Source organism: Equus asinus, chromosome 23, assembly GCF_041296235.1.
Source record: "Equus asinus isolate D_3611 breed Donkey chromosome 23, EquAss-T2T_v2, whole genome shotgun sequence".
In the NCBI taxonomy this organism is placed as follows: Eukaryota; Metazoa; Chordata; class Mammalia; order Perissodactyla; family Equidae; genus Equus; species Equus asinus.
The window spans coordinates 32771475-32790172 of NC_091812.1; the positions used below are offsets into that span (position 1 = coordinate 32771475).

The window sequence follows — 18698 nt, forward strand, 5'->3', positions numbered from 1 at the left end:
GAGTGAAACGAAAGATCACCCACCCAAAAGCTGAAAGTGTTAGTCTTTTGGATACAAGATAAAGGAATTTGGCTTGCTAAGCATATTATTGGTCTGCATGAGAGAGTAGTCAAACTTAGGAAAAGGATGTTTCAAATTACTTATCCGTCAGAGCATCCTTTTGGCCTAAACATATAAAATGCATTTATTTTTCTTTCATCTTCATGAATCATTTATACATTAAACCTTTTATAAGCTTAGTAAATATAAATAAAAATCTTTGTGTTTGCTTGACCATATAGTTCTTAGTAAGTGCCAGACTGTTCTAAGTGCTTTATAAATAATAACTCATTTATTACTCAAAACAACCATATGAATTATGTGCCAACTCGATGTGTTAGATACTGTGTAGAATACCAAAATATATTTTTGGTATATCAATTTATATCAAGACGTATTTCTGCCCTTCTAGGATATGCATTGTTGCAGCCAACTTGTTATTAATGTTGTAGCCTTACTGCCACAGTTTACAGTAGCAGGGAGGTAAAATAGACTAGAGGGAGACATGCTGAGAAGGAAGTGGGAGTCAACAGGAAACCAGCAAACAAATGAAGGCAGAGTCAGTCAAGGAACTAAGAATCAGAGTCTGAGAACAAGGACAAGACAGAGTCAGCCCAGTTCCAGGAAGGCAGCCCAGGATCTAAGGAAAAGCCTCAACTGAGAGAGTGAGACAGGTCAAGGCTTCCAGAGTATAGAGATGAGAGCGGTATCACGTGAAGAAGGGCTTGCAGGAAAGCCCACTGAAATCAAGGCAAAACCCCAGTCTTGGCACCCGCATTGCCAGGCAGGGAGCAGGCAAGTGTCCCAGCCTGGCTGACAGGTGGAAGATGGTGCTGCTCTCCAGGGATGAAGAATGTTCAAAGAGGAGCGATCACTCTCTCTGCTCTTGCGCGTAGAGCCCTCCGTAGAACGGATCTAAACCTCTTCCATTGTTAAGGCCAAGTTCCTTTATATACCACACAGGTGACTCATTCTCTTTTTGAGAGAAGCAGAGCAGCTACCGTGACTGGTAACCAGGCTCCCCACATGAGCATCAGTTATGCTGCAAAATGAAGGCCCACCTGACACCTACATAGAGCATAGGCTTATGCCCAATTTCGACCTGAATATCGCCTCTTAAAGCTCTACCACATAAAAAGAAATCTCTGCTGTCCCAAATTCCTCTTATGCAAATATTCCTCACCTACTTTTCCTGCTGCGATCTTCACGCTGAGACAAGAGCACATGAGGACTTTCAGGATGGTTAAGGACAGGTGAAGACTTCTTTAGAGTGAACAGAGGTGAGGCTGGAGAGGGCAATGTTTGGTAGCAATAAAGAGAAACTCACTCAAAATCGATAAAGGGGTATTTTTGATAAGTGACAGAAACATGTCTACAGGAAGGTCGGCAAACTATGGCCCACCCTGTTTTCATATGGCTCACGGGCTAAGAATGTTTTTTTTCATTTTTAAATGTTTGGAAATAAAAGAATATTTTGTGACGTGTGAAAACTATATGAAATTCAAATTTCAGCATCCATATAAAAATTCCATTTGTCTCATTAGTAGACAAAAAATTGTATTCAATTGTATTTTGAAATTCTCCCATAAAATTCTGTATAAACTTTTCTCTCATTATATAGATACTTGCATGGCATCCTCTATTTTTCCCATTGTCCTACAAAGCCTAAAATATTTACTATTTAGCCCTTTACAGGGAAATTTGTCTATAGGTGCCTCTGTGCAGGAACTATAGCCAAGTGACTATAACTGGGACTGGAGAGTCACCAATAAATCCAGGCAATCTCTCCCTCTGGATCTCTGTCTCTCTCTCTCTCACACACACACATCCTTCCTCCCTCCTTCTCACTCAGTCCACATGCTCTCTCCTCTGTGGTCCCTCTGCTCCCTTCTCTTCTTCCTGGATACAGTCTTCTTTGCTTGTTTATTTACGCTCCCACGGTCCCATCAGAGCTTCACTTCAAAGAGGCTTCACTGCCCACTCAGCCTACCTCCCAGTTACTGACCTTGGGCCCTGGGTCTCCACTTCAATTCCAGGAAGGCAAATCTGGTCCACTGCAGGTCTGGAATCCACCTCTAGGCCAACCAGCTTTGAAGAAGCCAAGCAAGGCAGCCCTTCTGTGCTGTGGACGGTCCAGTTCTCTGATAGGATACGGATAAGGAGGACGTGATGGGGGTTTCCAGGACACATGCCACAGTGAACCCTTTGGCTGGCTTACAGAGTTTTCCTATGCAATCCACTCTTCTACTCCCCTAGTTCTGTCCTTTGCCCTCTGATTGCCAAACAGAAAAGCAAAGCAAGACAATGCCCAAAATGGAAGCCAGCTGGTGGTGGATTCCTATGAAAATACCTGGAGCACTGATAATCCACAGAATAGATTAGTTAAATGGTACTGAAAATGAACAGGAAAAAAGGGGGGGTTGCCATATTAATTCATGGATTCTACATTCTCAGTCTTCAAGATAAGAAATGCTATGCACCATCAGTTTTCAATCATTTATCAGTGTCTCAGAGGCATTCCCATTCACGCAAGCTCTATATCTTCAGTGTCTTGACAACTACATATCTCCAGCCCATTTGCTGAGATTTTAAATGCCAAGATAAAATACACATGTGTGCTTATTCTGAAATATTAGCATTAGCTTTAAATATGGAAAGATTGTATATGGAGGAGGCCCATTAAGTTAAATATCAATAAGGGAGTTACCATAGGGATTGGTGATGAGAGGAAAAGATAATTAAGAAATTCACATTATTTTTACCCCTGTCTAGTCCTAAAGTGAATTGGAAATTTACACCTTGGGAAGTCCCAGCCTCAGGGAACGAACCCAGCCATCTTTCAAGGAATCTCCTCCCCACCAGAGAGACTAGAAGTGAAGCATCTTGTTGCATGTGGTTTTATTTTGACTGCTTAGTAGTTTTTGTGGTACTTTATATTTCCAAACACTTTCCCAAGCATCAATTTAGGTGTCGGTTTATAGTGGCAAAAAAATGTAGCGATAATGACACACAAGATTGGCTTGCACTGGGTTTGGCATTCACCAGTTGAGGACATCACCAGGATTCACTAAAAGATATTTGGGTTTATTACCCATTTCCAAGTAAGGTCAGACACATTCCAGTTATAGTTCTGTTGTCTTAAATGGACAGTGCATCCTACTTCTAAAACATGAAGGTAATATTCAAAACATCTGCTTCCATAGAAGACTGAAAAGCTATTCTAGTTAAAATGAGATGCTTTTTTTTCTTATGTTGTCCCTAGACAGTTTTTTGGGTTCACTCTGTTCCTTAGTTGCTCAAAGATTTCCAATCATGTTTCCTTTTGCAATATATAGTATATTAAAATATTCTCTTTCTGGACAATAATATTCTACAGTTGTACCTGAATATTCATGTGCTGGGAATCTTCTAATTGTAAGCATCTTAAACTTAATAAACAAGAATAATTTTGAGTGCTGTCAGTTAAACACAATGGATTTTTTAATTTTCATAAATCTTTATGTAATTTTCATAAATCTATCCCACAATTTTCAGACCACAGAAGAAAAGCACTAAATAGTTAAGGGCATCAGGAATGTAATTATGAAACTGTTTATGAAAAGCTGTGCTATTAGGCAAATTTCAGCCACTATTTCTCAAGTAGGCAGCAAAAGGTGCCCATTAAAATGAGGCAAATAGCTTGACTGCATCTTTTCCCATCGCTACAGTAAGTGCTAATGTCCCCCAAGTCTGTGTAAGGTTCTGTTTTAAAAAATGTAAGATCTTAGGGAGTTCCTGAGTTTTTATGGCCCCATTATATTGTCCAAATACAGGAGGTGGTGACCAGTGTCCCATTGGTAGAGTCAATCATTGAGTCAAAGACTGGGATAGTCAAGTGAGAAGTTGGATTCGTGGGACATGTTCAATGCTTTATAATTTAATGCAAATTTTAATTATGCAAATTTAAAATTGTGTGGCATAAAATATATTGATAAAGTCTCATTATACGTGTAATTTCAAAGCATATGAATTTTTCCCACAAACTTCTGCATCATCGTCAATCACATAACCCCAGAGCTGGCAAGGCCAGTGAATTAACCCTGCTTATGTTATTGCTACATGGCTTTAGCTGATAAATGGAAACGTCCATCCACCACTGACAGACTCAGTCCTGAACTGTTCAAGATCTTCAGGTAGTCACCTCTCACACAAAGTTTGAACCGTCCTTTTAAAATGGCGTATACTGTAATAATCACAAGATCTGTGGCCTTGGTCATTAAGACTTAGCTAAAGATCAATCTTCTATGCTCCATCTCCATGTAAATATGAACCATTTTCTAACGGCAAATAAATTATTCCTCAGGTCCATAGGCATTTTAGGTCTTATATGGTGATGTTGACATAACACCAAAGTGTTAATTTACTTTGATTAAAATTCTCAGTTATCCAGGCATTTCATTACAACACACCAGATGTCACAAGTGCCTGAACTGATCATAGATTTCTCATGCCAGCAGAAAGAGAGAGAAAAAAAGCTTTTGGAATTTTAAGACATTCTTCTATTCCTGCCACCTCCTCTCCTCACAACACCCAACCCAGTCTTGGTTTAAGCCAATTTCGACATTTTTTGCCTTATTGGGAGCCCTGGCTGAATTGTATAGCAGTCACAACAAAATGTAACAAAAGTCCAAGAGGTTATCTTTCACAAAGAACAATTAATTGGGGTTCAGTTTGTAATTTGAAAGCCCTAGGTCAACCTGGAATCCTGGAGAACGTAGCTGCTACAGCCATTACTCCAGCTCCAATTTTCATTGGCTATAATGCTTCCAGCTCCAAAACTGAAAAAGCTAAAGTGTGGCAAGCGTCTTGCCTCTTTCTGCTTAAGCAACTCTATATTGCTTTAAAATTAGATTCTAATGGAAATCTCTGAGAACTACTGCAAGTCTTTGATTATGGTAGAAAATGAAAAATTATTTCAACCAACTAAGGAATTAACCCACTTTCTCCCAAAACCAGAAGTACAAGTATTTACAGAAAAGCTTCCTGAGGAATCTAGATAAAATGAAATTTTTTCCTGAATAATAGAGATTATGTCTTGTAAAGCTGTAAATCTAAACTACTATCTTTCGTGAATGGTCAGTATATTTAGCTGGGCAAAGCATAAATTTGTGAGGATCTTCAAAGGAATTTATATGAATTGTTTATGGGCATACAGAAGATGCTAGTGGGCCTGTGAACCTGCTGGGTCTGCACTGTATTCCCAAAATGTTTTCTTTATGTCACTAATAAAATACCATTCTTGATATTTTAAAAAGCTTCTTCTTCACTAATGAAGTCATATACTACAAATTCTAATTTGTAAATTTGTGAATTTCCCTAGAGATTTTTTTTTAATATCCTATGTCCAAAATGTAATTTAGAAAAGAAAATGTGAGCAGGAGAAATAAAGAGAAACAAGGAAGAGAGACAGGGGAATGAAGGGAGGGAGGAGAGATATCCTATAGACAGTGCTTCCTCCTGAAAAGGTTAGCCAGTCAATATAACTTGGCAGTAATAATGTGATATAGTTCCCTGGGCATAGAGTTTTCTTTGAAAACTCTTTCTGGAACTTATCTCAGAGGCCTTGGTGAGCTTCCTGAAGGAACACAAACTGATGCTCTTTGCAGATACATCAATGTGCTTAACTTAGGGTGAGGTTTTGTAGAGGTCCATTTGCAAGGTTTTCATGAATAGGCTTCAAGGAGCCATGAACCCCTTGAAATTGCATAGAAACATTTTTGTGATTGCCTATTTATTTTTCAGGTGAAAGGATCACTAGCTTTCATCAGATTCATAAAAGTGTTCAAAGATCCTTGTTTCCAAAAAATAGGCTAAGAACCATTGCTTTAGGTCATTACTAATTATTTGGTAGCATTTTCTTTTCTCAGAAACAAAAGTAATGTGTGTGTGTGTGTGTGTGTGTGTGTGTCCTGAAACAATGGCTTAATGTTACCATACATTGGCAAGTTTAATTTATATGAAGCATGATATTTTTAGGCATAGACTGATTCTCTACCACCCATAACTAAGAAATTAAAAAATGCTTTTGTTTTAGGCTCTAAAAGCTTTTAATGTCTCTGGAACAAATTTCCATGTATTATCACTGAAGGAAATGGGAGAGAATTTGGAGGCATACATATATCAGATATATTCAATATATATGAAAAAGTAGATGGTATTTTGATACTTTGCTCCATCCTATTTTTAGCACTATATATATAATAATAGTATATATATATATATTTATATATATATTATAGTTGTTTTCATCATTTTTATTGATAACAGCTTCATACCAAATATAGAAAGTCTGATCATTTAAAATGCTTCTGTATTTCTAGAGGTTATAACAGCTTGATTCATTGACAAATATAATGGTAGGAAATCAACTGACAGTTTATTGCTCTCAAATGATATAAAAATTGATCCTCAGAAACTATGTATCCTCTCAAAAAAAAAGAGGTTTCCAGCCATCTTGCCTGTTGTCTGGTAGACTCTAGATCACTGGAACATTCGAGAAGGTCCCTTCTAGGATTTCTCCCTCCATGAAGAACACTGAGTGGATTACAGTTGGTCTGTGAGTTGGAGTAAAGATCCCACTGACAGAATCAGTCCTCAAGAGTCAGAATTTGGCAAAGTCCTCTCTTAGAAGATTCTAGAATGAGTCTAAATACATCATTTAGTATAAACAGCAGATATAGAGTATTGTTCCTTGATATGAAGCTATTTAGGAGCATGTGCTAAAACAAAGCAAAGGGGAAAAATTAAATAGCATAGCACTTTGGGAAATACCTCTTAAAGTAATTTTAAACATTGGAAAAGAGACTCTTTCCCAAGTCATATTAAAATACAAATCCATATGGGGTGGGTGTTTTTTATGTCAGCAAATTCCCTCCAAAAGAAATGTCCTGTATTACCATTTCAAGTTAGCCCTTAATCTTCAAAGAGCCTTTCAACAAGAACTTACTTAATCCTGATAATCAGCAGCAATGGGGAAAGTGTCTCCTTCGTAGACACCCAAAGAGCTTTAAAGCAAGTGACCTTTTGTCTGAGTCATTAAGGGCTTCTGGGTCAAAGGAGAGCAGCGCAACCTTTCACTTCCCTCTCATTTGATTTGAAAGAGTAATTCTCAAAACCACCGCATGCACAGAAAACCCTGGTGGGACCAAGGGTCATCTCTCTCGCCAATTCCTTCTGGGGAACAAAAAAATCTTGGCATGTTGCCGTGATCAATAATTGTCACTTTCTTACATTTTTTAAATGTAGATTTAAAACAGCACCAATTTTTGTGTAACTGACATTTTGGACCATTCCTTTAAGATGAAAATCAAACCATGAAAAACACTGACTTAGAAAAGATGAGGTCCGAGGAGATGGATGGACTTACACTTGAAAGTAAAACAGGCCACACAAGTCAAATAAATCTCTTATTAATGGAGCAAGAAACCAAACCCCAAACTATTATTTCTCACAGGAAAGAAGTTTCTTGATATAAGATAAAACCATAGCAGAAGGGGGAAGAGCGAGAACTGAGATGACAAAGGGCTTTTTTTAGTTCATATTTACAGAAGTGGTACAGAATCTTGATTACGTCTTTTTTAAGATAACTACTCTGTGTACTGAGCAAAGCCGTCTCATTTATATGGCACTGCTCAATTCCCTAACTATTCTGGGAAGACAGAGTGAGAAAATACAGTGTGATAACAAAACTGGGCAAAAGCATGTTATTCAATGAACAATGGTTGTACTTGAGATGTCACCTGAAAACAAATTGAATTTCTTTCTCATCATGTCTCTCACAGGCATTTGTTTATAATACTTCTCTTTAATAGGTTATGTTGAACCACTTGTAAGTGCTGATGTTAGGGTAGTTTTTACTTGAAAACGGCAATGTCTTATGGCTCAGCATAAATAGCTTAAATACTTTAGGAAAAGTCTGTGAAACCCCTGAATTCAACTGCATTCAACAAATGTTTCCTGATGACCCATGATGTGCCTGGCACGTTGCTCAGTAGTGAAGGATACGATAATGGCAGATGGCAGATGCCATGTCTCCGGGGTACTTTATTATGCCTGTTATGCTGTTAAGAATAAATAACCAAGCTGATCATTTAAGGGCAGAAATAGATAGACCTCTAATTTAGCCAGCAGTTGATTCAACAAGTCAAAATATGCTCCCAGCTGATTTTGATAGTCTTTAATAAAAAGAACCATCAGGCATTTTCTTAGCTCTGTGATGACTCCAGGGAGGTGCCATTTTTTTAACTTCCCATTTTTCATATAGGAAACTGAACCACTGGATACATACGAGATGAGACTTGCTTAAGATCACATTTAGCTCCCAATCTTTTCGCTGCTGGCCCAGTGCTTCATCTACTAACCAATTCCTTTCTCTTCCTCCTCACCCTTTGTCCGCAACTGACCAGTATGGTAATCGGTGCCTTCACTGACCCCAGCCCCAGTGCTCCGGAAGCTGTGGGGAGAGAGCAAAGTTAAATAGACTCTCAGGTGGGGAAATTCTGCTAAAGGGTTTTCAGTAAATTTCCGCTCCATATTTTATCCCTTCATGTGTTCTTACCACCCCCGTGCTCAGTAATTTTAGTTTGTGCTTTTTGTTTCTCTTTTTGTTTCTTTGGTTTGCTGGCTTTGTGTTCTTTTCTCTTTTTTTCCTTTTCTTTTCCTTTTTTAATGCAGGAATCGGTCAAGGCGTTCCGGTGGTGGCGCTCATTGTGGAAGGAGGACCCAACGTGATCTCAATTGTCTTGGAGTACCTTCGAGACACCCCTCCCGTGCCGGTTGTTGTCTGTGATGGCAGTGGACGGGCATCTGACATCCTGGCATTTGGGCATAAATATTCAGAAGAAGGCGGGTAGGTAATTTGCCAGGCCCCATAGGAGACCCATGAGTGCAAAGCCTGTGTTCCAGACTTGGCAAAGAGGGTATTAGTTGATGAAGATGTTTGGCATGGGAGGGTGGTGGAGAAGAGCAGGGCAACAATTCTAACTGTTCTGTGAAGCAGGAAATTCCATGAAAGCTACACTAGACCACACTGATGATAAAGAGGATGAGGGGAAGGGAGGAGTCATAGGTCGTGGTCTCCTTTCTCTTCTTGTCATTTCTCTTTCTCTCTTTTCCTCCTCCCACCAAGGAGAAGCAGTAATTGGGTTTTAATACACGAAGCACAGCTAATCTGGACCATATAGTGCAGGCTGGTAACTTGGGAGATGCTGTGATGTGCCGCTTCCAGGCTTGTCCTATAAACACCAGCTTTGCCAAATTGTTGTGTGTTTACAAATGCTAAATGTTTACAAAACCACGCAGCAGCCTGGGCTGTCAGATCTTTCTGGATTGGCTTGGAAAGTGGAATCTCTGTAACAGTAACCACTCTGGTCCTGTGTAAACTTTCCCTGGTCCCCTCCTGCCCTTTCCTTTATCTATCAGCCCCCTAATGCTGCTTTCAACAGTCCAAAGCCCCCACCCCCATGGAGGACTTCCTTTCACAGCCTCCCCTCTGATCTGAGGTCCCACTCAGTGAATCAGGAAACCCAGGCCCTCTTGCAGATTAGTTGATCAAAGCAATTCATCCCAGGGTGTGAATGAGTTTAAGGAGGAAAACTCAAAGGAGCCAGTGAGGTTTTACATAAGGAACTTCCTGACCTGATCAATTCTCCTAACACATGAAACTAGGGGGAGAAAGGAGCCCCAAAGGAGATAGGGGTCTTTTCTTCATCATCCCTTTTACAAATATACAGTGTCTACTAGGTGCCATGTGCTCTGTTGAATACCAAGATGTGAAAAAGAATAATATTCTATTCTTACCCTCAAAGAGCTCATAGTAAGTCTAGTAAGTAGATAAGCTTATAATTATAATAATAAAAGTGACAGGTGAGCTGGCCTACTTCGGGACACTCCCACCTCCACCTCTCTCTCACCTGGCCTGACCTAAACTACAGACTCAGCATGACAGCTGCGCACCATCTCTTCTCTCCTTATTCCTCTCCTTGTCTTTGCCAGCGCCCGGCACTCCAGGGGAGCCATTAACACAGCATCCTTCCCTGGTAAGTGCATGAACCTAAATATGTGAAGGGAGGAATAATGGCAGCCACACGGCCTCCAGCTTAACATCGCAAACCTTGACAGTGATTTTAGGCCCCATGAAAGCTTTTGATTTTAAAAAAAGCTAATTTTTGTAAGCTTTTTTGTGATTTTGTAACTTTGAAGTTGGAGTTTGCTTACTGGCAAACTTAATCCAATTACTTTTATCTTCTCCTTTGATACTAAATATTAGTTCATTTTATAGCTAATGAACTAAAAAGAGAACAGTTGTCCAAATGCCTCCATGTCTGGCACCAACCAGAATTCAAGATCCTCCACTGTGCTTTGTTTTTATTAAAAATTTAACCACAGTTCTCATTGATTTGACTATAGGAATTTGTTCTTTTTTTCAGAAATAAGTTAAAGAATGTATACAGTTTTTAGCCTTGGCTTCTTTGCTGCTTCCTAGCGTTTGCAATTATTTTATTGTATTCCTACAAGGATGATACAAGTTGATACATTCAGAATGCACGTTGCCTTTTGAGAAGACTAATGAAAAAGTAAACTATTCATCTCAGCATTTCAAGTTTCCTAGGTCTATTTACAGTGAAAGTCTGGACCTAGTGCTTATTTTTTGTCATTATCATGGGTTGTGTCCTTGAAAATGTTAAAGTCGTCTATACGTTGCGCTTCCTGATTCTGTTTTAATATAGGAGAAATGTTATACATTTTAGAACTGGTGGAACTGTCTATTATTTAACCTAAGGGACAGATACACAGGGAAGTGCTTTCTCAAGGCCACAGAGCCCACAGTCCCAGGTCAAGATTCTTTCTGGTGTATTATGAAAATTCACTGAGGGCCAGCCAGGTGGCGCAGCGGTTAAGCTCACACGTTCCGTTTTGGCGGCCCAGGGCTCACCGGTTTGGATCCCGGGTGCTGACATGGCACCACTTGGCAAAAGCCATGCTGTGGCAGGCATCCCACGTATAAAAGTAGAGGAAGATGAGCATGGACATTAGCTCAGGGCCAGTCTTCCTCAGCAAAAAGAGGAGGATTGGGAGTAGTTAGTTCAGGGCTAATCTTTCTCAAAAAAAAAAAATTCACTGAAATGTGTTTTGTGGTATGTGCCTTAATGTATCTCACATAGAACTTCAATGATACTGTCTTTTAAATATGTAAGTGTACTCAAGTTGCCTTCAGCTTTCTCGATGCATTATAACATTTTTTTTTATTCTGTGTGTTCCAAAAAGATAAAATCAATGCATTCCTGGTGGTAAACCAACGCCCAAGCTGATCAACCCTACATCATGTGGATGCTTTTCTTTCCCCCACGCAGACTATTATACCCCAACCCCAAGATTAAGAGTCAGAAATATCATGCTCTTTTAACTTTAATTGGAAGTTTTAGTTTTAAAAGTAAAGTTTAGTTTTAGTTCTAATTATTTCATGGTCACAATATGCAAAAGCACAATCTATGTGGGATCTATGCAAACATATGAACCATGGCTGATTATCCAAGAATGTGAAGTCATGCATGTAACTGGTGTGGAGATAAAGGATTCAGATAGAATTTCATATCTTGAGAATTATTAAAATTAAAACAAAAATTTTTCAGAAACATTTAGAAATGGTTATTAGGAAAATAGAAGCCTAAAAAGAAGCATTATATTTGCCAATCCAAATATATATATATATATAAATAAATAAATAAATATATATATATATATATATATATAAAACGTCATGATGAAAGTATGCTCTTGCTTCGGGAAAGCAATTATAAATTTATCATGATAAAATGAATTCAGAACGTTTCTATGTGCCATTTGAATAACTGCCAGAATTAATCACGTTTATTTAGCTTGATAAGAAATTGTTGGGGCCGGCCCAGTGGTGCTGTGGTTAAGTTCACACATTCCACTTCAGCATCCCGGGGTTCGCCGGTTCAGATCCCCGGTGAGGACCTATGCACCACTTGCCAAGCCATGCTGTGGCAGGCATCCTACATATAAAGTAGAGGAAGTAGAGGAAGATGGGCATGGATATTAGCTCAGGGCCAGTCTTCTTCAGCAAAAAAAGAGAAGGATTGGCAACAGATGTTAGCTCAGGGTTAATCTTCCTCAAAAAAAGAAAAATTGTCTAGCCACACATGTGCAGCCAATTTAAAAAATCATTTCCAAAAACATTATTTTGCAATAGTGTGCTTTCTTTATGCTAACACACGAATTTGCCCACCTAGACTTCATTCACCAAGAAGGATTTCTTCATCAATTTCTAACAAAGTCCAACAGAGTTGGGACATGTTTCACTATAAATAAATATAAATGCACAACTATCTGTTCATATAAACAAAACTATATAAATAAATGTGTGTGATTATACATATAAAATTGGACCTAGGAAACATCACACATCCTGTTTATGAAACCTGAGGTGGGATTTGAAATCATTGATTTTTACTTTTCAGTTACTTTAGTAATTTAAATATGATTTTTTAAATTTTAAGTTTATTTACAGATTGCTAAATAATACAAGCCCAAGTACTATTAATGTATAAATTCAGCTACAAAGCTTTTCATTTTATAATCTTAAAGGAGTGAGTGAAATTTACACACCTTGTATTTTAACTTTTCTGAACTTGATATTTTGCCTTTAAATTCCCTGTTATTAACCACCTTCCGAGACTATGAATTTGAAAGGGAATCACTTTGGAAGCAAATTAAAATTGGCAAAGCTAATTAAGTTTTGTAGATGAGATTATTTGAGGTAAAAAAAAAAAAAGAGAGAGAGAGAGACTATCCCAATGCAAATGGGTTTGGATCAGGGAGGAGACAATTGCAATCAAATTCTTCTTTTTGGCTTTTTCTCCCCATCTCTGCTTTGTGGCATATACTACCTGAAAGAAATTGTCAAACTTTGGTTTTACTTTATTGTCATACTGGATTTTCTGTTGTCATTCGTCATGGTTGAGAATGAGTCACAAGTCACTTTCCCAAACTAATTTCCTTGCTTCAGAAATATTACCAAATTTTATTTCTGAATCACAAATGACTAAACGTTACAAACGTAAATAGATTAATGCTACCCAAGTAGCATTAGATTGAATTACCTAAGTTTTTAAATACCAGCATTCCACTTTTTACTGTGTTGATGAAGCAAGATGACCAGGATTACCCAAAGACGGGAGCACCTTTCAGGCTGTAGGTGCCTGAAGGTGAAGTCAGAGGTCACTTTGCCTGATAATTGTCAACCTAAGTCTCAGATTGCAGAGAAATGTGGCCTAGCCCCCCTTCATTTATCAACCAGTGAGCAAGGACCTCACAGATGAAAACTGTCAGTGTGAAAAAGGCATCTGAATGAATGTGTGTTCTGAGATGATGCCCCTCATCCATCCAAATTTTATTACTGATGCTTATATTTATTTTGGTGTCTTTTTCCCAAAAATAATCATCTGGACTTATCATTTTTAGACACCCTAGAACAAGAAGCAGAACTGGTGGTAGAAGAAAGCCTTGAAGCTTTTAAGTGGTCTGTTCATAACTTTTGGGAAGTTATCAATGAGGCAAACACCAATAGACTTCACCTTCTTATGTCCCAGTGGAATCTGCCTTAGAAAATGCGACGTAAAAATGAGCAATGGCTTGCTCTTGAGGACAAGGGAATAGATAATATATCGCAAATAAAAATCTGATTTTCCTGTTTAAAGGGAGCTTAATAAGGGTCCCTACATTTTTTGATTAGCTGAGGTGAAGACAAATGGAATACAAAGTGGAGATGAAAAAGGAAAAATATGTTGCGTGGCTTCAAATTATATAACTATACCCTAGCAGAGATGTGACAGAAGTTTGTTTCTTTCCAAATACATATCAAAATGAACAAAGACAGGAGAAAGTCACCAGAAAACTAGTCATTTTAGAAACCCAGGTGTAGCCTGAATTCCCTAGGGCATATCATTCTATGCAGTGGTCACTGACGTTCTGCACCTCGAGAGATTTCCATCTAAAGCTGAAGGATGTCACAGCCCTATCATTTGTCTCTGTAAGATCCGCTGAAAGAAAGTAATTGATCTCGATGGTTTGTATTCCAGCATGATCTGGACACAATTGGAATGTCAAGTGAGGAAGAAGGAAACAAATATCAAACATTCTGACTTCAAGTGTCCATTTGAGATTTTGTTAATTTCATTTTCCCGTCTCTTTTTGAGAATTTTCTATAAGAAAGCATGTCAAAACTTGATTCTTTCTCAGAATCAAGTAACTTTCTCAGAAGGGAAGTAAGGAATGTTGGAAACATCTTGTACAGACAAAGGATACCAGTGGCTTTATTTGTGAAAGTGTTGTTTTTGTAAACTGTTTTCCAAGTTAACATTTATTGAGTACCTATTACGTGCATGGAACTGTTAGGGGGTGAGCAAGACATGGTCCTCTCAGGGACTTCATAATGGAGATTAAATCATAGACATGAATATAGACAACTAGAAGGTCATGTGTGCTATGATAATAAATATATTAGTGTTACAAGAGCACAGAGGACAAAGCACTCAAGGGGGGCATTCCTCCTGTGAATCTATTCAACAGAAACTGGTATGTTAATTATCCACAAAATGGCAATATCATGACTATTGCTCCTCTTCCTCTTTGCCATCAAAAGTTGGATCTAAACTGAGGGCCAGCATGCATGACCGAGAAAAAGTTAATATTTACCCTCTCTTATGAAACTCAAGACAGAAAAAAGAATCAATCTGAATAAGATTGAAGGAGAGTTGGTAAAGGGGACAAATTCTGTGAGATAGTACGGTGGTGTTTTAAGTGGCGGTGTGTTTGTGTGTATGTATATTATTAAATTTAATTTACATATACTTGAATTCAATTTAATGAAATAAATTTAATTGATAGGTTAATTTGATAAAATTTAATTATGCATAATTAAGTATATATACTAATGCCTATAATTATTTACATATTTACATATGTGTGTATGCATGTTTAAAATTTAAGTGAAAACTTAAAGGTAGGACAGATAACGTGACTTTTCAAATCAATCAATTGCCAGGTATTTTTTTTAATGTGTGTTTTACGCAAAAAGTATACCTTTCCTCAAGACTTATAATCTCATTTGAACTAATCTAATAACAAATAATTTTCAATTAGATGTTAGCTACTGAATTCTAAGAAGGCGGAAGGAGGCGTAGGTTGGAGCAGATAGAGAAGGTTTCACGGAGAGAGTCTTATTGTAATTTTCCTTCTGTGGAATATATAAAGATATAGCTGTATTGATACCTGTGTCATTGTATCCAAGTTCCACAAGGCTAGAGTAGCTCCATTTATTTAGGAAAGTACAAAATAAAACAAATAATTTCATCCTTCAATTTTCTCTTTGATCCCTCCATGTTGTGTCAACATTGCGAGAATGAAGCATTGACTTAAAAAAAAAATCTAGAGTTCATGGAAGAAAGTACTAGAGGGGGGTAGTTTTATTGATTTAAATTGGTCAATCAGTTCTCTACATTGATTAAGTTTACTTTAGAATGCTCAACTCCATTTTGGGAAAGTGTGGCCTTGAACATAAACAGTAAACATCAGAGAAACACATAGCTGGGTAATCCCTTATGATAAAGAAATCCTTTTTAGAGAACCACTGCCCACAACTTTTAGATAGCCCATCAATGCCAAGTGAAGATTTCAAAGGTAACTATTAATTATGTTCCTCTGAGATTTGCTTAGCTAACTCTTGACTACTTGTTATATAGAAAACATTCAAAATAAGTACATGGTTATCATACTTCAGCATGCCTGAGAATCATCTGGAAAGCATTAGGAGACACAGAGTCCCCTAAATGTCCTGATTCATTGTACCTGGGTTGCGGTGCAGGAAACTATATTTGAAACCAAACCCCCAGGTGATTCCAATGAGAGCGATCCATGGCCCACACTTTCAAAAACTCTTTTAAAATTTATAAAAATTAGATTTCTCTTTATACTCCTCTGGTGGTTTTAAAAATAGCTTCTTCACTTTCTCTGCGTCATGTGCATTCTGCTCACACAAGTCATTGCATTGTTACCGCAAGAATTTTCTACCCTCTGCCAAATTTTGTCTTTGGAACCCAGTTGACTTGAAAAGTGTATGAATTGCCTTATTTCTTTATCACAGCTGTTCTTGGTTCCAAACATATGTCAGACTTGAAAGTTCCTCCCTTGAAGAGCAAGCTATACCACAAAAATACTCATTTTGACAGAACTGGTAGACTTCTCTGTTAGTATTTTTATTTATATGGATTTCTTAAGGGCATTCATTTCACTTACATCCTTATTTCTTTTAAAAATTATTTTCTGACAGTTCAAAATGCATTAACAACTGAAAAAGAGAATGAGAAAAGCAAAAGTATTTAAGCGTGAACTGGTACTAGTTGATTGTGAATGATGGCTCTCTCAGCTGTTTGAGAAGCCACCGACAGTCATCAGGGCCATGAGAAGGTCTTACTTCACTTTCCGTTGACTTTACAATTGCAATGGACAACCATTTAAGAGTCACAAATCCCTACTGGCCTGTAGTATTGATTTTCACTAAAGCCCTGAATCCTTTCTCAAATGAAATCCCAGGTAGAAGTCCAACATATAAAACAAGACACAGATGTGCTCTATTGAAGCTGACGTGGAAGGCCTAGACCACCGGTTCTCAATTTTTATCTTGCATCAGAATTACCCAGAGGGCTTGTTAAAACACACATTGCTGGGCCTCACCTCAGATTTTCTAATTCAGTAAGTCCGGTTGGGACCAGGTGATTTGCATTTCAAAGGAGTGCCCAGGTTGCTGTTCATCCATGGACCATACTTTGAGAACCACTGGATTAGAGTCTCCCTCTCTCTGCCTGGCTCTCACCCTCTAAGGAAGCCCTGGAGCTCCTCCTCAGAATTCCAGGAGCTTCTTTGTAGAACCCAGGTGAAGACCTTTAATCTACAGGTCAATTCTACATTCCTTTGCTTAGACTCAAGACTCTGCATTCTGGTCCCAGCCTCTCTCTAGAGCCATCTCAAGGAAACTTCTGCTTACCCAACAACCCAACTGAACTGTCCTCGTCACAGCTCTCCGAGCACAGCATGCTGACATAGCCCTCTGCCTTCGCAAGAGATATACATGTACATTTCTTTACCCGCTTCATTTCTCGGAGATTTTTTCCTGAAGTTCTATGACACAGCCTCTCTCTCATGAAAAGAAGTAGTGAGGACTTTAAAATCCACAAATACATTTAAAACTCATCTGAGTGAGGTATAGATAATACACTGTCCTGATATTTAATCCCTCTGCCTCAGAGGCAATGAATTCTGAATCAACTTGGCTGACATTAGAACCTGCAGCTGCTGGAAATATAGTGGATTAACATCTCTCACCCAGAGGCACCATTAATAGTTTGAGATATTCTTAATGGATTTCCCCCAGATTCCCCAAGCAATTCTCTGATGTTGATTATGGAGCACAGGATTTATGAAAACTATTTATAGCAGTGACCACCTGCTTATAAAAGCTGCTTCAACCACAGAAACTCTAAAGATGCATTGAAGTAGCACTCCATAGTTAACTCAAGACTGGACTACATTGTCTAGAAAAGTCTCCATTCAGTTTCAATAAAGCCTTTTCTTTATTGTCCTAATTGTTGGACAACACTCCTAAAGTTGACATACATGCTTATTGTCTTTTTGGGGATATTCAATGCCAACCAGGTGTCCATCCATGAGTAGTTACCCTAAAGGTCTTGAGTAAGCAGTGAAGAATCAGTTCCTCTAACTCCATGGAAGCCACAGTTCAGTGTCTTGGAGACAGACCTAAACTTTGGAGATTTTAATCCTGTGACCTCCTTGATTTTCACCATTTAGATAGTATATTTGATATTTTATTATCTCTAGTGCATAAATGACAAATAGTTTTCATCTTGAGTGTCAACAATAATCAATTGGTACTGATTTCCTGGAATGATGGGTTGAGAATGATCCTGGGGCCACACCTGGGCTCAGAGGATAGATTACTGTGATAGATTAACAACGATGCAAAGAAAGAAATTTACAGTCAACATGTCATGGATGTCTACTCTTGCTCTAGAATGAAGACAAAATCTTACAAACGGCAACCAGACTTTTGGTAGCGAACACAATGTAGGCTACACAGAAGTCAAAACATAACGATGTACACCTGAAATTTATAAGGTTATAAACCAAGGTTACCTCAATAAAAAAAGATTTTAAAACAAAATCTTAGAGAGCCCCATATATTACCACCAGGCAATTATCAAAGAACACAGTGAATTATGAAGCCAAGGGAAAAATAAGAAACGTATCTGCCTAAAAGATACTTAGGAAGCAGTCAATTTTTTATCAACACTGTGAAGTACGTCAGTCTTTAAATTATCCGATGAGATGAGCCTTTCCACACAGGCATAATGCACAGGATATGATGGACCAGAAGCTGTTCATTGTGGGGTACTGTTTGGAGCTGGACTGAAGGACAAACTAACTGAGCAGTTGCCTATGGATAATTTATAAGAAAGAATAATTAGAAAAAAAACAGCTGGGAACTAATCCATCACAGAATACATAAAAAATAGAGAAAATTA

General features: G+C 38.2%; 1 protein-coding gene across 11 annotated transcripts in view; it reads left to right on the forward strand.

The window, feature by feature from the left end:
• The window catches only part of TRPM3 (transient receptor potential cation channel subfamily M member 3), a 797927-nt gene that overhangs the window by 593414 nt on the left and 185815 nt on the right, over positions 1-18698 (forward strand). For all 11 annotated transcript variants that reach the window (XM_070495625.1, XM_044756724.2, XM_044756721.2 and 8 more), the window contains one exon: positions 8752-8926. In XM_070495625.1, the coding sequence (XP_070351726.1) occupies positions 8752-8926 (175 nt within the window). The remainder of the gene's footprint in view (positions 1-8751; positions 8927-18698) is intronic.